General features: G+C 48.0%; 1 protein-coding gene across 7 annotated transcripts in view; it reads left to right on the top strand.

Annotated features, from left to right (window-relative positions):
- The window catches only part of LOC144179594 (sodium-coupled monocarboxylate transporter 2-like), a 213792-nt gene extending 202049 nt beyond the window's left edge, over window positions 1–11743 (top strand). For 6 of the 7 annotated variants that reach the window (XM_077708010.1, XM_077708007.1, XM_077708013.1 and 3 more), the window contains 2 exons: window positions 7733–7866; window positions 11354–11743. In XM_077708010.1, coding sequence (XP_077564136.1) covers window positions 7733–7866; window positions 11354–11439 — 220 coding nt within the window. In that variant the 3' untranslated portion in view covers window positions 11440–11743. The remainder of the gene's footprint in view (window positions 1–7732; window positions 7867–11353) is intronic. The other variant, XM_077708012.1, reaches the window with a different exon arrangement.
- The last annotated feature ends 11302 nt before the right edge of the window (window positions 11744–23045 follow it).

The raw sequence follows: 23045 nt of genomic DNA, 5'->3' as shown, positions 1-23045 counted from the left end.
CAGGACCGAGGTAATTGGAGAATAATGGGAGAGGCCTTTGCCCTGCAGTGGGCGTAGATAGGATGATGATGATGGTGACTACTCGCCAAAAATAAAATCTTCGTATAGCGATTTAAACTTCATTTTCACGCCAGGACATACAAAGGTAAAACACCATGGCTGTTTGTCCGGCAGTCTATTAAAAGTACACAGCCTGCTTATGTCCTAGAGGTAACACAAAGGAAAAGTCAAAAGAAAGGCCACATAGTCAATATGCAGGAGACAAAAAGTAAACAGACGAAAAAAATTATTTTTATGAGGGACATCACGTTAAGCTGCGTTCACCACGGTACTAGACTACGCTTGCATTGCGGTGCTACATTGCACGCGCATAAAATTACTGCGGAGCAGAATATGCCCAACCTCCCCAGTTTTTATTCCGGTGAAGCATTTTACTCGCGGCGCCGCTCTAGCGCTCCTCCTGGCCACCGCCGACCCTTCTTTCACAACTGTGATCCCCATTGCCACCACTTTTGACTCTTTCAAGAGCTGCGCAATCGGCTGACAACGGTGGTAGCGCCTTTATCAAATAATTGCGGAGAATTAATGACCGAAAACGGCTGCCGCCGTCCTCCTCACCAATTAACTGCGAACTCCTCGCGGTTGCACTACAACTTGCCCGGTGGAACGTCGGCGTGAGCCCATATTCCTCCTAGAGCTTGAAAGGCTTTCCGACCGACATTTTCGCCGGTGTCCTTCACGGCACAGTATGCGCCAATCACCAGTAGCTGGTTTATAGGTGCACGTGTCGGCGTACGAAGCAGGGGAGCGTGCACGCAGAGTTGGGCTTCATTCTACTACCAGGGACATGCCCGTTTTGCTGCTGGGGTATTTAAACGTGCCAGTCTCGTGGTTCAATGAGCCTTGTCAGCAGTCCTCCGTAATTCAGTGGTTTGGGCCGGGGTCGGTGAGTTATACAGATGGTACCATGCCTACTACGGAGGACGGAAACGGATAGTTACATGTTTGTCCGCTGGAATAAAGCCAGAGAGTTTACAAGTTTTAACTCCCTGAGGGCGGACGCATGTCGTTCGCTTGGAGGAATAATAGCGGGAATAGGAGGAGCGTCGGCCCAAACCGAAGCACGAATGGGCGCAAAAACAACGGAAAGCGGCTGTTGTCTCCACTAACGCCTCAAGTTCCAGCTCGTCGAGTGGCTGCGAATCTCTCCCGAAGGGACAGCAACTTTCCGGCTTGGACCGCCGTTGTGGACCAAAATTACTTCTTCAATTTGAAGGGGCCATGAAGAAAAAATACACGTTTGTTTTATTCTAAAGATTTCGTGTTCTATAGTAACCCCCAGTGCTTGCATGTCCGAAAGCAAACGATGCTTTATTCACTGCGAAATGAATCAATTTTAATTAAGCTAAAAGTTTGATTCTGGTGCCAAAACGTGCGTTTGAACGTCGTTTTAAATGGCATCATAAGAACACGTCTTTCCGCTAAGCCTGGTGTGGAGCGGAGGCTTGTTTACTGTTAGTCAACCTAGATGGCGTCACCACACTGCGGCAATCCGTTTTCTGCCTTTGGTTTGTTTGCGACCGTTTTTAAGCCTGGCTTCTTCTTGTTCGTGGAAAAAATGTTCGTTTCGTGAAACATGGTGCTCGCTCGACCACTTTGGTCATGTAAGACACCGTCGCTTGCGTCGATCGGCCAGTGTCGTTTAAGAGAAACCAAAGCCCCCAAGTTCTGTGCATGTACACCAAGCATAGTTCGCGCAGTACCAACAACAGTACGCCTCGGTATTTCTCTGTTTACGCGGGCTCTCGTACCTTTCAGTGTTTGTCCAACCATTCTTAGTGATATAAAAATAATGTGCCCTAAATTTAAACGCATATAGCTGGTTTGGCATGCTTGTAAGCTCTGCCTAGTTTGCGTTTGCTTTAGCCGGCCTCCGCCAATCGCAGAGCTGGCGGGTATGGCATCATAGTTTCTGTTGCGGGAAATGAGCTAGCGGGTCGCATGGCCATTCCTGTTTCCCCTAATTATATAGCTTATTTGAGTGAAGTATGTGATAAAAGCTTCGTCAGCGTTATTCTAAGGAGGCAGTCTTTGGAATGAACAGAACTTGCATTTTGTCTTCATGGCCCTTTAAAGGGCTTCCAGTGCAACATTTTAAATGGTTTGTTTCATGTCTAAGCACGCGCACATAACTGGTTGCCGGTTAATGCGTACAAGGGTTGGGAGGAATGGGAGGCGCATACGCAGCTATAAGTCTCATGCGCTTACTCGTGACATGTCCGTACGGCTGGCGGGTGGTTTAAACGTGGACGTCAAATGGCCGAATGCGATCTGTCCAATGTCCTCTCAGTGGTCTGGCGAATTGATGGTCAGTGTGTTACAGAAACAGTAAGATGCCTACAACGCGGGAGTGACGCAGACAGCGGGATATTTGTTTGCGAGAATAAAGCTGGTATTCTTCTAAGTTTTATTCAGCTAATTAGCCAGGAAGTATACACAATCACAAATTACCAGCAAAGGTGTTGTCTTTCGTGCACCCGCTGGCCTCATCTTTCGGTCATGTCATCTTTCTTCACGGAGAGAAAAGACATTAATTTTTTTGCCATGCTTCCTCTGCATTTTCCTGCCAATATGAAATCTGCAGAAATTAAGGGAATTGTCTACTGAAATGATCAATTGCCGAACACGCAGAAGTACCTCGCCATGTTAGTCAACCTAGTTATTTCGGTTATTTCAGCATTCGGTTATTTCGGTTATTTTTAGTTTCGGTTATTTTAGCATTGGCTCTGCCAATGCTAAAATAACCGAAAAAGGGATATTGGACCTCACGGTTTTATCTTGAATCTCTGATACTCCAGACCACAGAGTACACCGGGCAACTTCCACGCAATGACGGCAACTTCCCACACCCGCACGCACGTTACCTGCGTTACATCTTGAAGCCAACATAACAGCATCACTTTCGCCCCTCCTTCTCATTGTGAACAAGGCATAACAGGATCACTTTCGCCCCTCCTTCTCATTGTGAACAAGGCACATCAACGGGAGCCTAAACGTCTTTTTTTATTTTAATGACATTCTTGGCCGGTGCTAGCTCTTAATAGTCAGAATTGTCTATTAATGCGGACCATTCTTATGCCGCTTGTCTAGAGTGTTTGTTCTTTGCAGCCAAGTTTGGCTATGAGCAGCGAAAGATGATGGATTATTTTATTGTTTAGGAGTTTTAGTTGGCTTCTCTTAGCGAATGATGTAAATGTATGCCATTAAAGTGATGAAATAATTTAATTAGCTAATTCGGTGTTTTTTCTGAGAAGCAAGGCGTACTGCGGAAGTGGTCCGTTTACGGAATTTATTTGTATTTCCAAATTTCATTAGTCGACTTTTTTGTTAGTTCTTCCGTTTTGTGGGGAGATGTATAATACGCACATTTTTATTTTTGTCAGATCAATATTGTGAAAAGGGAATTTTATTTCTTCTCATTGTTTGGTTTTTTAAAAATGTGCCCTAAATTACCTCCATTTACGCTGTTATTACAATTAAAAGTGACTGTGTTACCTCCACCAAATCTGCATTTTTGAGGAAATTCAGGGCGTTACGCAGTCCTGGCTATGTGGGTATACTCGACAAAGAATGCTAGGAATTAAAAAAAAAACGTGTGCCGAAAGACTCAGTGTTTCCGGCCTCTTCCTCGAGTGTTCAGTATCTGTGTGCGTGATCCGTTGGCCAGCCAGACTGCAAGTAGTTGCAGTATTTCAGGCGTCCGCGACAGGACCCCTTTTTCATAATAACTAAGCGAGGCTGGACCTGGAAAAGCTCGTGGCTGTAAGCAGGGAGCTCGACCTTGCAGGTGCTGAAGTCTGGGAATGCATACAGGAGGAACGCGAGAGGGAACAGGGCGAACGAGCAGCCGAACACGCAGCAACCAATGAAGACAAAGGTCGAGCCTTGAGTTGGGGGGGGGGGGCTCTTACTTATCTCGCAGGCACAGATGAAAGGGAAAGTGTCACACACATGTAAAACTTCTAACCTGCTACGATGCCACCACTCCAGTAGAAATGCATGATTTCTTACGCGCATGCCTTAGCTTCCTGGGTCTAGTGCCAACACTGCCCTCATCCACTAAGTCTGTAGGCTACAGTATAAATGTAATCACAACAACAAATTCATAAATAATAAATAACTCTTAAAATCATAAATACCCAATATAATAGTAAATAACATAAAAATCATAAATAACCAATAAAAAAATAATAAATAAATATAATAAATAATTAATAAAAAAGATATTTACGTGTACTTGCAATGGCAACAGACGTTACTGTCATGTGCGTGTGTATTATAATTAGGTTAGGCAATCACGGTTTGATTGTAATGTGGACTCAATATCTCACTTCCTTTTCCTTGTGCAAGGGAGTTTCCCCATTCTTGTTGCAGATTCATGAGTAAACATGTTATTCTTTTTCTTGCCATTTTACGCCATTTGAGGTTAAAAGAAACGCTAACATTCGAAAATATACCAGAAAGAAAATGCAATATCAAATAGAAAACTCAGAAATGCACGCTGACTTTTTTGAAAATAAAACTCGAGGCGCTCAACCGCAGTTCTAGAGAAGTGAAAATTCAGAGAAAGTAGCGGAGATTGGCGAGACATGTGGTGCGCAAGGCAGAGAGGAGGTGTACGAGGTGTACCAGGAAGGTAAATAGTACTGGGGTAGAAGAAGACCAATGCAGGGAACGTACTTAGTACATGAAATAGGACAGCCCACGGGAGACGCAAGGATGGGGAGGTTTGTGCAGTATTTAAAACGTAAAGGTTGATAAAATGTTTCACAACTGAAGAAGGATATTTATAATAATACCGTGCATAAAGCTGTCTCCTATATTTCTTTTTCTCTTTAATGGAAACCAGGCCTTTATTTTCCTCAAGGAGGTTCGTTGTTTTCTTAGTAATTAGCATTTACTAGACAGGGTTTTCTTAATAAGCAATAGATGTGGCATGTCGGCGGAAATTTTCACCGTCGATCCTCCCTTCAGAAGATAAACTGAAAAAGCGCGTGGCTGCAGTGGCACAGCCTTCGCCTCATTTCTGAGGTTGCCAGGAGCCGTCAAATGGAAGCGCGACCCACCACGTGCCTCCGGCGACCCGCCCGTGGCACGTCATCTCATGCGGACCCGTGAATAGGCGCTCGCTCCGTGTCACGACTGCGCATGCGCAATACGCTACGCATACGCCCCGACCATGCGTTGCTACGCACGCAACGGCTTGGCGCGTACGTATTCGGGGTCGCTTGCGGAACGCTCCGGCACGGCGAGGAGGGAGCTTCCAAAATGGCTGCTGCTCCGTCGATGCTGGCGGCAGGAGGCGAGAGAGCCGGTTCGCCGACTGAAAACGCGGACCATCGCGTGCGTTTCTCATTAGGCGACTACGTTTCATCTCCAGCATGCACATCGGCCAGAAATGAACATCCAAGGTCAACCAGGATGGCTCCCGAAGCTGGTGCCGGTGTTTGTGTGCGTATCGCGGTGGGGGAATTCGCGCAGTGTTGTTGCGGACCGGCGGTCTTTATTTCGGGCATTCAAGAAATTTCGCCTGTGCAGTCGCAGTCGTCGCACCCTCACTCGGGTGCGAGCCGAGAATGTTGTGTGTGTGAAACGTGAAGAGTTTTGTAGTTGGACTACACAAATAAGAGGAAGTAAGTAATAGGAATGCTTTCTATATTTTGTTCAGTTACTGCAACCGACTGAAGTGTATCGTTACATTTCGTGTCAACCTACCCGCTCCATGATTTTCACGTCCCATAAGCGTCGCATGCAATGCTCAGTAGCATTTGTCGCATGCTCCTGGTATATTTTAGAGCTGAATAAAATTATTATGCCGAGCACTCCGTGTTGCTTCAAAACTTTGGCGTTGCGCGGTTGAGTAAAACCATCCCGACGTGTGTGTCGTATTTTCCCTAATACTCAATGATAAGAGGGGATTTGTATCATAATTTCAAGATTTCTACAATCCATTCCCGCGCTCACGCATTGGAAAAAAAAACGCTTTCCAGCTACAGCGTGCCGTGGCCAGCTAAAAAACGGTCACATTTGGGTACTTCCCATTGGGTTCAACAGATGGCGCCACAAGCGTCAGCGCACGCTACAAAAAACGCTGTACTAATACTATCCATGGGTGCGCCGCGACCAGCGTAAGCTCCACTTAACGCTCACGAATACGCTAACGCCCGGAAAGCATCACTAAATATTTCTAATACCGTCTCCGCTTGTACACGTCGTAAATTGGGGCGTTAACCCGTGGTGGGCGGCAGAAGCAGAGGGAACGGAAATGACGGCGACGAAATGCCAATAGTCGCTGGAAACAAGTGAGCACACGTGACCACTGAGAGGGTGTTTGGCGCAGAGCACGGCTGACAGTGTCTACGGGGGTCGTGCGCGAATCGCCGGGTTGTACGGCCTTCTGAATCCGGAGCAAGCCAATACGTATCACGAGAGCCGCAAATTCTCGAGAAAGAGGGAAGAGATGCTCACACTTTCTTACAAGGTCCACCAATGGCTCTTACCAACTTTTTCGTTAATCTCTTGCCTTTAACCAATGCGGCATTCGGCTGACAGGAGCTACAGTGTAATATCATTTGGGGGTTGTTATTCAACTGATAATGTCAAATTATGCTCAATTACTGTCCCATTACAGGTGAAAGTCTATTACCAAGGTGTACCGTTCGGCTCCGTTGGTAATTAATTTTAAAACTACCTACAGCGCGAATATAAACAAAGGCACACAATGACAATGGGGCGAGCACTGACGGATGTCAGCGGTCTTCCCGTAGTCTTTCGGTGCCCTTGTTTATATTCGCGCTGTAGGTATTTTTTAATGAACGTTTATTCTTTTACTGAGGTTGTTTTTGTGTAAAAGGTACTTTTCTTCTTGCTGCTTGAATTCGGTTGCTCACACTGCTGCAGTGGCGGAAGAATTGGTAAATTGAAATGCTTCAATAAATTCCTGTGATATATATTGCCAGGTATGTTAGAAAGGCAGGGTTCCTCCAGTAGACAAGTTTTATTGAAGCGAACTTGCGCTTCACAATAAGCAAAGAGAAAGCGAAGGCGCCGAAGAAGCGGTCAACAGTCGAGCGTCGATGAACCGAGTACCCTGCCAGCGTTTATCGCCTACCACTATCCTTTGCGGTGCATTCCAATCAGGTCTACTGTTGGTCGAAGACGAAACGTCTACTCTACAGAGACGACAGAGTAAAGCATTCTCTCTATGAAACAAGATTGTCGGGCGTGGCCATCAACAAGAGCAAACGCGCTCAGCTAAAAAAATGCGGAATTTAGGAGCGACCAGGCGCTAGTAACAAAATATAATAAACGCATGCTGAGGGTAATATAAGCCTCTTTATACATATAGCACCGAAACCACCAGCTTCGAACATCATCAAGGCTGAATAGCGTCAGAGTGGGTAGGCTTGTGTATTACTTTAGAGCCTAAAGAGGGCATAAACGGCCAAAAATCAGTGACTGCGCTAATCGCTTCCTCAGCCCTCGTCTCACTCAGATCATGTGCTTGTTTACGTTTTACAAAGTTTAGAAGAGCGTCTGCAATGTATGATGTGATGAACTCTTTAAGCTAATTTTTAGCGCACAACAGCCCGTGCTTAACAGCACCAATGGCTATGCCATCTTCCATACAGCGCTGGTAAAACTGGAGAATATTTGTTGTATCTGCACACAGGCCTGAAGAACGCCGACGACGTAGAGCCCAACTTAATAGCACCGGTCCTACGGAATATCTACCAGCGTACTCGGGACATGAAAAAGGGAGAAGAAAGCGACAAGGAACAAACTTGCGAGCCGACGAAGCAAGAGGTGAGTGGACTGAATGTCGCGATAATGCTCCAAGCTGTTTCCATAGTCAATCATAAAACATTAGGTATGGTGGTCGGGCTACTCGTCATAAATACAAAACCTAAATTTCGGCTGAGATCTCTGATTTGTGTTGTTCCAACTCGTGTCTGTCCGTCTGTGTGTGCAAGTGTGCTGCGTGTGTCTGCTCGTCTTAGACCCTTATGTAACGTTCGAAACATGTTAACATCAGGGGCTGACACAGCTATGAGATAATGCTGGTAAAGTTTTTTTTTTCGTTTGAGACACTGGTAACAAAAAATTATGTTTACAAATAAACTCAATGACGATGATTGACGTGTGCGCTAGGCATTGCGGATGTGAAGAGGTTATTGTGAGTTGATTAGTGCTTAGAATGTGTGCCTAGGCACATATGTGCATAGGAATACTTACCCTCAAAGCGCTAACATGCGGCACACATGTTAATGTGTGCCTAGCACACAATAACATGTGTGCAAGGCATTGCGGATGCCTACCAGAAGTACAGGGGAGGGATGCAACAGGGGCTGGACGGCCTCTGCCTTCTACTGCCCCAACTACAGAACGTAACTACAGAGTCTCACCGTTGTGCATAGAAAGCACTCTGGAAAGAAGATTGCATTAGTAAAGCACAGCGCAGGAAATTAAAATACTCGTCGTTCCTTTCGAGGCCAAAAACTCCCAATCATTTCCGCTTGCTGAGTTCCATTGCACGTGGTGGGGGGAAAAACAATGAGTTGGAATGCCGTTACGAATTATAAACAAAACGCAGTAGCACGAAAACACTTAAACACTAGCGGCAAGCGCTACCGCTTTTCAAAACAAAAAGGCATAAACTGGCTCTTACCTCCGTAAGAAAGAGGATTGTTTTTAAACAAAATTCGCTTCAAAGTGCATGATAATGGTCTGCGTCCATGCCCATCGACACGAATGCTCTACGTCCTTCTCGGCGTATGTCTTGATTAGAGCTATCCAGGTCCTGCCCACCGTTTAACTTTGGATCCCAAATTTTATATTAACGGAGGACGATGACAGGAAAAGCGTACGCAGGACATGGGACAGGGAAATAATGTGGGTTGATTTTAGCGCCAATCCCACTACCCCATTCATCATTGCAACCACTGAATAGCAGGAACTAGGGCATGATGTTGCTGGTTTTGACGCTATGAAGATTGAAGTCGCCACCTAACTTTTAATTGAAATTGGAAGTGTACTTTTACATTCTCACAAACTGAACTTGCCTTCACCCTTACAAGTAGCACTGCAGTGGCCGTGCGTGAACTCTCTGCTTGTTGGATCTGTTGAAGACGAAAGGCGGTTATTTCGTTCTACCCACAATATTTCATTTAGTGGGTGCATTATTGCCGCTCAACACATTTCAGGATGATGAGAACCATGCCGAGAAGAACTATGGTCCCGATCTAAACAAACTCAAAAAAGCTTCTATGCTTGTTGGCTATCCGCGCAATCAGTCTTGTGATTGATTGATTGATTGATTGATTGATTGATTGATTGATTGATTGATTGATTAAGTGATTGATTGATTGATTGATTGATTGATTGATTGATTGATTGATTGATTGATTGATTGTAGGGTTTGAGGCGCCGATGCAACGTAGGCGATGAGGCTAGCCGTAGTGGAGAGCAGCAGGTTAATTTTGTCCACCTGGGGATCTTTAACGTGCGCCGAAATCTCGAACACACGGGCGTTTCTGCTTTTCGTCTCCATCAGAAAAAGCAGCCGCCGCAGCCGGTAATCGAACCCGCGACCTCGTGCTCAGCACCGCAACGCCTTAGCCACTGAGCCACCACGGCGGGTAGTCTCGTGATCTGATGGGCGGCCTTCTCTAGGGTTTGTACAGTCTTGCCGTCATGTCCGTTGGCCTCGAGGTGGAGGCCGGGGACGTATCTCGGCCACTTCGGGGATTAGGGGTACCACCTACTCGCAGCGTTATGCTGTGATTTTATGGGGTATCTTTGGGCTTTCGGCCTCATCATGTGGGCCTCTACAAAAGTTCATACTTTTCCTGAGAACAGGAAACGCCGATTGTTCTGGCGTATTGCTCAACAGCGTCCACCGCCAATTGAAGGCGATCTTGTATTTCTTCGTCTCTGCCCCGGCTGTCCACAAAGTGACGTCGTCGGCGTAAATGCTGTGATGTACTTCATCTATGATTTTCATTTCGTTGGCGAGGTTGATCATGCCGACGTTGAAAAAATGGTGAAATACCGGTCCTTATGGAGTTCCGATGCTCCACGTTAAGATTTCAGGCGATTCATAGGGTCCCACCTTGACCTGTGCCATTCTGGAGTTCAGGAATGTCCTGATGTAGTTGTGGGTCTTCTCCCTCACCTGTAATTTCTGGAGACTGTGGAGAATTGCATCATGTTTGCGTCTGTGGAAGGCTTTGGTTAGATTAAGCGTGACTATCACGTGGGCGCCAGTGGCCACCTTGTCGTCGTTGTTGACGCTCTGGTGCGGTAGTTGCAGCATGACGTCTTTTATCTATTTTTATCACGCTCACCAGGACCGCCACAATTTCACCGGTTTTGGTGTGTATCGTTGGGTGACTGCATCTTACATATTGACAGAGAACAATAAAACCCAGCAGATAGCAGGATTTCTGAAGTACAGCGGACTGCCATCCATCACGTCGGTTCATCTACGCTTCAGCTGTGCCACTGACAACGAGGCCGTGAATTCTTGTGTTTTTTATACCCCTGTCACACGGGCACTTTCAATAGCGATTGAGTCTATCCCGATCAAGCTCAGTCCGGATCCGCGCTGCTACACGGCAGTTTCAATCGCGATCGAGACCGATCCCGCTAGAAGCTAATCCTGGTCTTCCAAGCACAATTGAGGTTTCCAAGCACTATTGGATGAAAGCGGCGATACTCTTGACCCCGCTGACTAATGGCCCAACAGTTGACAACTTCAACGAACGCCAGAAATTGTTTAAAATAATTTGACCCAAAAAGCGTGCGGTAACACTTATATATAGTTACCTATACGTACGACCATGCAAAGTTACCAGACGCCGGACGCGAAGTTAAGGTCCCTAAAATTAATTTTAGGGACCTTACGCCAAGTGAATTTTTGGAGCCATCTGGCGTACGTGAGTGCAACCGGTGCAACTTCTCAATCGGGATTCAAAACGCACCGTGAAGTCAATCGCGCTTCGCTTCAATCCGGATTGAAAATGGCCGTCTGACAGGGACGTGATTCGCGTCCGAACACGTGAAAAGAGACGAGGTATCTGAGGTATTTTATTGTGTTTCATGATTACGATAGGCCTACCATTATTTTGAGTTTGTGTTGCCAACGTGTTTTCCCGTGACATATTGTTGGTTTGTAGCCGTACTCTGCGATCACGCCGCATATTTAGGTATACACTGGTACGTGGCAGTCAGGATAGACAAACGACTAATAAATTTTGTTGCTTCTCATATTTCTCTTCTTCTTTTTATACAGATGGATCAATCAGCCCAGAAGCCGCAAAGCACTCAAGAGATCCCTGGCTACCCCAACGGCCACGTGAACTACGCATTTACCAATGACGATGGCACACCACAATGCGTACACTATACTAGCGTGTAGTCGACTTCTTGGAACTGTGATATCTTAAGCAACCTTGATGTCGTTCATTGAAATGAGCTCTTTAACCAATATATTTCACAACGAGGTGACACGAAGTTGTGGCGCAACATCGGTAGCGGCTGCCGTCAAGATAACGGTGGTCAAACAACTGCAAGCATTCTGCCAATACTGACGGCCGTCAAAAAAGCACTTGTTGCAGGACTGTGAGACTTTTTTTTGGACGGCAATTTTGTACAGCTTACAGGAATAAACTCGGACAGAATGTTTTGTTTGTATAAGTGAAAACATTGCTGAAGGAATCATTTCGGCATTCTGGGAGCTGAATGCACAGATCTTGGTTGTAGCATTGTAGGAAACGTGCACACAGTGTTCTGCTTTTGGCGGAGCCCATACGTGCGGCGTTTACACACATTAGCCTGTTGTTGTGACTAGTATTGGGGACGCCCTTTCAGAAGAGAGCATTTACGTGTATTTTCGTCGATTTCTTTTGTCTCTGCAGTTCTTCTCAGTCGCTACACTTGAGACCACCTGTTATTTTTCCATCCTATTTGGGGAGTCTCGAGGGACACGTGCTGCTATATACAGATGGGTCCATGCTAGAATACCAAGGAAAGGCAACTGCAGCACTCATTGCGCCCGCCATATATTGCCACCTGGCCTTGGTCAGCAGCTTCCCGGTGGCTGTAATCACATGCCTTCGTAATCTGCTCAACACTACAGTGAAGGCCCTTCCCCTATACTGGAAGAAATCCTGCAATTCCTGCATGCGCTCTACGTAGACGATCTCACCCTCTGGACATCTACAGGATCCATAGGTGAGCAACAATGGAAGCAGCCACAGAAAAGGTGCATCTTTATCTAGGGCTAGAGGTTTGCAATGCGCCCACGGTATGCCGTACTTGGGTCTCAATTAAAAAAAGCAAGTATAACTATTTTCATCCGCCAAGCCTATAAGGCTGCATAGCTGAAATGGAAAGCGCTTCAACAGTGAAGAAGGGAACGAGGATCAGAACTAAAACTGATGCCCACTTAAATTTTAGGCTGCGCTAGGATTGCCCTCCAAGGTGTTGTCGAAGAAATAGCATAAGTTCGGATTTCACAATACCTTAGAAGAGATGAAGGATGCCCATCATACATAGAAAAGAGAACGCTTCGAAATAATTAACTACAGAAAAAGCCACCCTAAGAAGATTGGCGACACCATGCACAACACAAGATCACATGCCTAGAACGCCTTACTCTTACACATAAATATTAGGGTAACGCCTCATACAAGACACATGCACCCAGTTTGCAGTCAGACTCACCGCACCGCACGAGAGAGGTTTATGAACATGAACTACGGCATAAAACCCACAAGGTACACTAACACGTTCCGTTATCTCCACCAGTTAGCCTGGGTGGTATGCGTTGCCAATACAGCAGGCTAAGAAATTACAGCCCTCACCGTCCATACAGCAAACTCGGAAACCGCCTAGGAAGTGGCCATTGGCGTAGACGCGACTACTGGGGACCTAGTCACAGTGTTTACCGATTCGCAACAGCATGCCACAATTATCTCCAGGGTTACATCTCCAAAAGGGCATTTTGCATCTTCAAAACCTTAGCTCAGTTACCGAAGACACAAATTGTCTTGGTATGCAGACACCCATCCCTCGTCGGTAATGAGGTACGCCATGCCGCTTCCCATGCGGCAAGCGCATATACACAAGGCATATCTACGACGGACAACCAGCGCCTACAGCACTCAGGACAGAACCGCCGGTCAAGTTTTGAGACATGCTGGCTCGCTACTGCCAAAGCAGAATAACATTTCCGGCCCTGAATTCCCGCTTATTCAGACAAGAAGCTACCAGCCTCTGAAGACTAAAACCCATTCATATCCCCATCGAACCCTTCCTTATACCATAAATCCCACCCTATAATTAGCTCCTGTAGTCCTTCTCGCTTTCCCGGCACTATCTACAGCCAGATATGGGAGTGCCAAGAAACGTCAGGCCTACCCGAAATCCCCACTCTTACGAGGAGAAGCCCCGACACTGGCGCACAGCGCATACTAGTGAAAGGGACTGGACAGCCAGCGAAGGCCATGTAATCCCGGAAAAGGCTACACCCCCCCCCCCCCCCACATATCGGGTGGATGCCTGACGGCGGTGCTAACGCTCGTGCAATAAATATTTATTTGTCCCACTCCTCGGGCTCCTCACTTGGATCCAGACATAATTAAAGATTGGGAACGGACTCTCGTCAACTGGAAAAGACCAACAACGGCTGCCCTTGTCACATTCGGGCTTGCTCACAGCGGTTGTATTGATGCGCCGAAGTGCTGCTAACAAATTTTATAACCGCAGTTCCAAAGGCCGTAGTATCCATATACAATGCCTCCCTTCTCATGTGGGTATAACGAAAATTAGGATGCTGATTCCTGGGAAAAAAGAGCACATCACACATACATCTCGAGACGGGAAGCAATAACGCCCCTGGACGTCGCTCTAATTCGAAGGGATCTCCAAGCCATGACCCGAAGTTTCATCTAGAAAGCCCTCTCTTCCGCTTCTTTGCGTCCATGCACTTCAGCTCCTTCTGCGAATCAGCCGCACCCGCTGCAGAGAAGGACGACATGGGCTTTGGCGTCGCTTGTTCAACCATTCTTTTCCTCACGCTGTCCTGCAGTAGGAACACCAGGACATATGTGCGGTGCGAATAAGCGCAACATGCTCAGGATCGAACCGGAATTACAACGCCGTACGCGAAGCTCTCACTATCTTAGTCAGAGTAGAAAAGAAAAAAGAAACGAATTTTTCGAAGGGAAAAGCTAACAAACAGCGCGGAAAGGTGGTCCGCTTATCTTCACGCAGCTGACGAGTACGCTCGCGCAGTCGCCTTCGCAAAAGAAAATTATTATCAACAAACGCTTCCCTTCCCGCTTGAAACTAACAGACAGAAATTTTGGCAGACCATTAGCGCAAATGAATTTAAAAAAAGGTGATAAAATTAATTCATGATGATAACAGCCGTATACCCAAACAAATGTGTTATGTCAATTTAAGGTCTGTGTTTTCATCTTGCTTTGTTAAATCTGCCGCACTTTCTTTTCCCGACACCCCCACTCACAATTTTGTTCCCATTGAACCACGTATATTTGATTGTGTTGGCATACAAAAATTGATCGAAAACATGAAATTAGCCAGTGCTCCAGGTGAAGACGGTATCTGTGCAACGTTTTTGCATAATACAGTCAAACCCGTCTATAACGAACCCGGGTAGAGCGAATTATGCTATATATCCAACAAAAATATTTCAGTTACAGAAATACATGGGAAAAATATTCCTTATAACGAAGTTCACATCCGATATATCGAACTCTGCGCGCCTGGAATGGCTGCCGAAATGCATGGTCTCGAAGCGGCGATTGAGTTGTGGATGGCCGCGACCACGGAGCAAGAGCCGCGACTGAGACATTGCGCCTCGCACGAAGCGACGTGATGCCCGACACTTTCCGTAACTGTTTCCGACGCGTGGGACTCACGATGGAACCCGCCCATTCCGCGAGTCCGGACCAAGTATCAGTGAACTGTGGGAAGAGCTCGCCAGCGTTCCCGATGATGTCGCGAGTGAAAGCCGTCCGACGCTGAAAATGAAGCGCTTTCGGCAGTCGATGTGCTCCGCCAATGCTGCTTAGATTTTGGCGGACGCGGACTCGAACTGGTGCAAACAACGTTTCGTGTAGAGAATGCTATGCTAGTTGAAGCCGCCAAAAGGAAAGTAAAAACAAAAATGACCGCTTTTTTTTTGCAAAGTAGGCATTTAAGGCGGAAAGTAGATTGATTAGTTGCAATAAATGGAATATTTTGTGTATGGTAATGGCTAATTTACTGTGTTCGTTTCTGCATGCGGGGATTGCGGAGTTGGGAGGGGGGGGGGGGTGGCTCCCGCATATTGCGAACTCGTAACAATAAGTTCCTTATAAGCGGTTTCGGCTATATCGAACTATTGGATATATCGAACTAATCGCAGTGCATATTGCAGTTCGCTTTAAACGGGTTTCACTGTACCTCTGTTTACTCATCTGTAATTTTTATGTATGCTTTCCCCGCAGTCTTTGGATTGTCATTGCCTTCCGGGCGACTTGAAAGCGGGGTCCCTCTTTACAAATCAGGTGACAAATCCTCACAAATCCAAACAAAGTTAAAAAACGTGGCGCAAACTAGACGGGACAAGAGAGACAAGAAACACAGATACAGGCGCCAACTTCCAACTGTTTATTCACCAGAAACCTCACAAATCCTCTTCACGTTCATAACCCCGCAATACAGGCCCATATCGTTAACAACTATACCGTGTAAGCTCATGCAACACGTCATCTATTCGCATATAATCAGTTTTAGATGCGAAGCATCTCATGGACGGGGCTATGTCCCTCCCTTGTTGTTGTTGCGCCGTCCACGCCACCCCCCCCCCCCCCCAGCCCTTGTGCATGCTCGGCTTGCTGAACGCCCGGTGGTGTCTTACCCTTTAATGGCTCCTGGAGCGACAGTGTTGCCGGTGTATTCCTGGGCCGCCACGAGACGAGCACGCCTCCCTCTCCTCTCACAGCCGTATAAACCAGGTGTGCACACGCGCTGTGCGCTACTCCACTGCGCATTCGCGTCTCTCCTCCATTCTCCTTGTGTGCACACTGCGCATGCGCGTCTCTTCTCCATTCTCATCCTACCAGCCGTATAAACCAGGTGTGCACACGCGCTGCGCGCCGTTTAGTCTGCTTCCAACACCCGTCTTCGCCGGTTCTGCTCCGCTGCTGCTAGGATGAGTGCCGATGTCAACGCCAGTGTCAACATCCCCGTCAACGTGAGTGCTGACGCAAGTACAACCAACCACAAAGCAGTCCTACTCAAGGCGAAACGACAACCACAGTTAGACGTTACCTACATTGCCTAATTAAAGACATTCATACCACCTTACCCACGCGTCTCCTTACCCTAACACCACACATTAACTCTGCTCACACTACTTACTTAAACTATACTTACATACCAACCAACCCCGGCCCAGTGCTGCTTTGAATCCTCCTCAGGGCTCTGCCCCCGGGAACATGGCGTAAGTTGTTTAGAACACAACTCCTTCCTTAGTGATCACCAGCATGGATCCGGAAAACGTTCTCGTGTGAGACCCAGCTTCGCTGCTTTACTAATGACCATTTCTTTCCGTTGACGCTTCTTCTCTTGTTGACTGTATTTCCCTCGATTTTCCTAAAGCTTTCGACAGTGTGTGACACAAACTGCTACACCTAAAATTAAGCAAACTTAATCTTGATGCTAACATATTAAAATTGATTGAATGCTTTCTAACAGACCCTTCCCAATTTGGAACTGCTAATGAATCCAACTCCCCCCTCTCACCCGTAACCTCTGGCATCCCGCAAGGATCCGTTCTTGGCCCACTACCCTTCCTAAGTTACATTAACGACTTGCCAAATAACATCTCTTCTACTATAAAGCTTTTCGCCGATGATTGCGTTATTTACCGCGAAATTAAAACCCCTTCTGACAACCTTGACCTTCAGGGTGACTTAGACAATGTTTCATCTTGGTGCGATACATGGCTCATGAACCTTAATGTCAGTAAATACAAGATTATGAGAGTTTCACGTCGAACGTGTCATATTTCCACTAACTACGCACTTTATAATTCCCCCCTTACTAAAGTTAGCTCTTACAAGTACCTTGGCGTTACAATATCTGACAACCTTTCCTGCCAGACTCACATTGACCTTATTAAAACAAAGATAAACTCACTGTTTGTTATTTACGCCGTAACTTCTCCCTTGCTCCGGTGCAATTCAAACTTCTCTATAAAACATTAGTGCTACCTAAGCTCGAATACTCATCATCTGTATGGGATCCACGAGTAAACATTTATATCGTTAGCCTGGAAGCTATTCAAAACCGCGCCGCCAGCTTCATTCTGTCCAACTATTCCCGTACGCCATGCGTAACTGGTATGAAGTCTACTTTAATTCTGCCTAGCCTATCACTTCGCCGAAAAATCTCGCGCCTGTGCCTCTTCCACAAGTTCTACCATACCATGCACTCACTGAGTAACTCGCTTTTTTTGCCGCCATCCTACATTTCATCCCGAAGCGATCACCACTTCAAAGTTGGAATTCCAAGCAGCCGTACAAATCTTAACTTTAATTCATTCGTGCCCATAACAAGCTCCAACTGCAATCACCTTCCCGCTTCCATCACAAAAAATCATTGACCCGGCCAACTTCGAGTACCATAAACGCATACCCTTTTTAAACATGCTGCTTTTGTTCGTACAGATTGTTATTTGTTTTTGCACCACTCCTCTCTGTAACGCTTTGTGCATTGAGAGTAAATAAATGAAATGAAATTAGTGATAGGCTTGGTCAGAAAGGACAGTCTTTGATTGTCCCAATCGGTGATGCGGGCAGCTCTAACGTAGGCTTTGTAGTTCGCCGGCTTGATGAGGATTTGGATGATATGGTGGTCCGATCCAAAGTCCTCGTCAGTGTTAGTCCACGTGGTATCGAGTGTTTCCGACAGCAGATATAGGTCAGCGCTTGTATCACGTGAGTGCCAGCATGAGCTAGTTCCAATACGAGTCGGGGTTTGAAAGTCCTTAACGGCGTGGTCAGACTAGGTGCACACGATGGCGACGACGACACGACGGCGACGAGTCGCCGACCGTCGGGCAAGCATTCAGTTGCCAGACCACGTTGTCATGGTACGCCGACGGATTAGCGTGAAAACGCTAATCCGTCGATGGAAACACGCCAGCCGATGGGAAGTCCGCATAGTGACTGGCTCGTCGATGGAAGACGCCGACGAAACCTGTCAGCCGACATGTCGCCCGACTAGTCACCCGTATTTCGACTTCACCACGCTTCGGCGACGTCGCTGTCCGGGGCTGCAAACTGCATATGCGTGTGCGATCGCGACACTTGTAGAAAATATAAGGATATTTAAGTGCAGAAGAGTTGCGGAAGGTAATTTAGGTAATAAGGAATCAATATCAACCAAAGTATTTAGCATGAAGCGTAAAACCAAAGCACGGCAAGCAGTATTGCCTTAGTGCGAAATCTCAGTCGCCGGGCACACATATTTTTGCGAGCGCTCTTTCGAAGCAGCGGAGTTGAAGGCGATCAGCTATTGCGGGGGCGTTGGTGAACCTTACTGCGAAAGCGGTATTTAAGAAATGTCATATCTTCGCGCGCATGCTGGATAAGAGCTTCCCTGCCTGTTTGCCATGCCTTACCGCGTTCTTTAATCTGTTCTCTGATAACCATGCTATTTTTGTACCCGTATAAATGTTCTTTCTTTCCAAAAATAAACAGTTGTTAGTCAGCGCCTGTGTTTGTCGCCTCTACTCTTAGTCCCGTCGCTGCGCTGCTCAATTTCATGCAATGAACCAACTAGCCCAGTTACAAATCTCCTAAAGAAATTTCAGTTTACCAGCTAGGAATTCTGTAAACCAGCCAGTAAATACTGATGTGTATGTTGGGACGCGCGGCTCGGCCGAGCTGCGGAAGTGAACAACCCACGTCCCAAACAACAACTGACTATTCATTATCAGCCTTCCTCTCGAAGATAACTTTCTCTTGCGTGCACATGCGCTTTTTGCACCACACACGGAAGCGCCGCTTTGCGTCACCCCAGTACTCCCCCCCTAGTGCGTGCGCTCACAATGGCCGCACTTGGACGACCCACTGCGGTTCATAAGTTCATGCGCACCGGGGGTATCGTACACCGTTCACTCCCCGTGAATCGTTTGAGGACTTGTTGGGGCTGCGCTATGTGGCCTGCCGGAGGCCCCTGCGGAGATGGAGCTCGAGGTGGTGCAGTTACTTCGCTGTTGGAGTCCACGTGGGCTGGTTTTACGCGCTCCAAGAAAACCACGTCGTGACGACCACCTCTGTCGATCGTAATGTGCTTGTCTCCCCGTTGCAGAACATTGAAAGGCCGGTCATACGGGGTCGGAGTGGACGCTGCACGGCGTCGTGCCTCACAAACACGTGAGAGCAGGAGGAGAGTTCACGGTGCACGTTGACTGGCCGGGCTGCTGGCGGATGCCGAGGATAAGCGCGTAGCTTGCTCATGATGCCTCGCCGCCGCACGGCGTAGTCTGTGTTCGCGTACGCGTTCTCGTCCTTACTGGCAGCAAAAACTCCCCTGGGAGGTGAAGCGTTGTTCCGTACACCAGTTCAGCAGAGCAGCATCTAATATCTGCTTTCAGAGCCGTCCTAACTCCTAAAAGAACACCTCAGCCCAATTGTGACTCGCAAAAGCCGTCGGGCTCGTCTTCAGCTGGTGACGGAACCTTTCCACCATACCATTGCTTATCGGATGGTAGGAAGTTTTTCTGATGCGGGACGTACCCAACAGCTGGGTGACGCTTGCGAATAGGGCGGACTCAAAGGGCGTTCCGCGATCCGTAGTCAGGGACGCTGGCACTCCGAATCGGTCCACACAATGGTAGACAAATGCGCGGGCGATGATATGAGCAGTCATGTCTGGAATGGGCACGGCCTCCGTCCATCGCGTGAAGCGATCGATGCAAGTTGGCAAGTAGCTCTGCCCCTGACACAAGGGCAGCGGTTCCACAATGTCAACATGTACGTCGGCAAATCGAGAGTCCGGCAGAGGGAAGGATCCCAAGGGGGTCACGGTATGTCGCAGAACTGTGGAGCTCAGCGAACTTTGGAGCTCAGCTGAACTCTCGTGTCCAGTGTCTAACATCCCGGTTTATTCTTGGCCACATGATCCCCGCTGTTCATAGCCGCTGCGTGCCTTGAATCCCGGAATGCGCCAGGCTGTGCAGCGAGTCAAAAATGCTGCGACAGAGGTTCGAGGAGACGAACGGTCGGGCCTTGCCTGTAGACATGTCGCAGCATACAGACCCTGTGGGTTCGGCCAACCATTCCAGCTTCAAGGCGTTGGTTGAAGACGTCCGTAGACGCTTCAATTCACCGTTTCTGCGTTGAGCCGTCGTAAGTGTGGTGAAGTCCACGCCGCTCGGCAGACTGATCGCATTCACTGGACTGCGCGAAAGAGCGTCGGTAGCAGAATTATCCGTCCCGCTGTCATGGCGTACATCTGCCGTGAATTCTGCGATGCGCGATATTTGGTGGAGCTGCCGTGCCACGTGCACACCAGGATCGGAGTTCGCGCGCAATTCGTAGGTGAGCGGCTTTGACCCGTGAGCATAAAAAATTCTTGTCCTACTACATAATGTTGGAAATGCCAGATAGCCGCGTATATGGCCAGGTGTTCCCTCGTATATGGCCAGGTGTTCCCTACCAAAGTTGCTGTAGCTTAGTTCAGACGGGCTCAATTTTCTGGAGAAGAAGGAAATAGGTCGCCACACTCCGCTCACCTTCTGCTGCAACACGGCTACAATCGCTGCATCGGAGGCGTCCACCATTACGCATTGAGAAACACCTGGCTGCGGGTACGTGAGCATGGTAGCATTTGCAAGAGCTTCCTTAATCATCCGGAATGCTTGTTTGGGTTGGTACTTCCACTGAATGGCAGTTGCCTTAGATCCTGATGCCGCAAGTAGCCTGTGGAGAGGCTGAAGGGTGTTGGCGCATTTCGGGTATACCCTACGGTAGAAGTTCACGAGTCCCAGGAACTCTCGAAGCTGTCGGATGTTTTTCGGCTGTGGAAACTGCCGTACTGCTTCCGCCTTGTCGGTTTGTGGGTGTACTTCTGCACTTGATATGCGGTGGCGCAAAAATTATAACGTCGGTACCCCAAGCATGCACTTTGCCGTATTGATAACGATTCCGTTCTCTGTCCCTTGCTGAAGTACGTGGTGCAGATGCCGCTCGTGCGCTTCAGGAGTGCTGCTAGCAATTAGAAGATCATCGAGGTATACCTTGCAAAAGTCGAGGTCACGGATAACGCCATCCATGAACCGTTGAAAAGTTTGGCCGGCGTTGCGTAAGCCGAAAGGCATGCGTAGGAACTAGAACATTCCGAACGGCGTTGTTATTGCTGTATAGGGAATATCCTCCGGTGCTACGGGTATCTGATGATATGCTTGTACTACATCTATTTTAGAGAAAATGGTAGCACCATGCAGGAAGGAGGTCATGTCATGAATGTGCGGCACTGGGTAACGGTCTGGTACGGTTACCCGGTTCAGCGCTCGATAGTCCCCGCAAGGGCCCCAATCAACGTCTGTTGATTTGGGGACCATTGTGAAGAGGTGACGCATATGGGCTGGATGAAGGACGTACTATCCGGAGTTCCATCATGTGGGCAAACACCTGTCGGGCCAGCCGCAGCTTCTCGGGTGACAGGCGCCGTGGTCGCGCATAGACCGGTGGGCCTGTGGTTTCGATGTGATGCTGGACGCCGTGCATTACTTCAGGAACTGCCTGGGGCTGTCGGGTCTGCTCTGGGAACTCTTGTAGTTTTGCGGTAAACTACGCTTCTCCAGACGGACTAAGCAAGGTCGGGATGATAGGGGGGTGCCAACACGGCGTGCCTTGTGCAGCTCCCAGAGAAACAGGATCGTGAAGCCGTTTGTGGCGGACATCGACCAACAGACCGAAGAACTGGAGAAAGCCTGGCCTAATACGGTCAATTTTACATCGGCAGCCATGAACACCCAGCTAAACGTTCTGCCTAAACCGAAGTTCAGCGACAGTGAACGATGGCCGTATGTTGTTATCACCGTGTTATTTACAGCTTGCATGGGGGATGCTCTAGGTTTCTTTCTGTATGTGACGCCGGTATAACGCTCACCTCGGGGCCTGTGTCAACTAAGAAACGTACTCCGTTGTTGCGGCCGTTAACAAAGAATGCCGAGGGACGACTTAGAGGCAACACAGTAGCACTGGTCACCCTCAGTGCTTGCCGCGGCTGTTTCCCGAGTGCGCGCATGTTGGGACACATTTACGGGCGCCATTTCCGAACCTCCGATGGTACCAGCATATATGCTCGTGCTGTGTTTGCGATAGCGGCGTGTTAGGCTCGGTTATCGTTTGCGCCCTTCTGCTTGCGTGCAAAGCTGATACTGTTTCGGCGAGTCGAGAAATCTCCTCACGCATCTCTTGAAGTTCGTTTCGAGACTGTTGCGCTTGCATGGTAGCCACGGGTATGGGCGAGGTAATCGCTACCAGTTGGTCGACAAGCTCGGCGGCCGCTGTTAAATCTTGGTGCTCTGAGGCCGCGACGACCATGCGGACGCCTAAAGGCAACTTTTGCAAAAAAAGGTTCTCGGAGCAATGCTCCGTCTAGAGTGGTCTATGTCTCGCCGAGCAACGGTTGCATGTGCCGCAAAAGCTGGCTAGGAGTACGGTCACCGAATTCCGTGCCGCGAAGCATGTGCTCCACTCTTTGTGGTTCGGAGGGCGTAACTCAGCGAACAAGGGTATCTTTTAGCGTTGCATATGCATTTTCGACAGGTGGTGCGAGAAAAAAATCCCTTACTTCTCTGGCTACGGCGGGCGGCAGACTCTACTTAGTGGCATTTCGTAAGGTTTGCGGTGATGCGTCTGGCTGCGAACTGAGGTTCCACTTGTATGAACCAA

The sequence above is a fragment of the Haemaphysalis longicornis genome, unplaced genomic scaffold (genome assembly GCF_048455015.1).
Source record: "Haemaphysalis longicornis isolate Haplotype H1 unplaced genomic scaffold, Haemaphysalis longicornis Haplotype H1 scaffold_4, whole genome shotgun sequence".
NCBI lineage: Eukaryota > Metazoa > Arthropoda > Arachnida > Ixodida > Ixodidae > Haemaphysalis > Haemaphysalis longicornis.
This window is presented reverse-complemented; position numbering and strand designations above follow the sequence as displayed.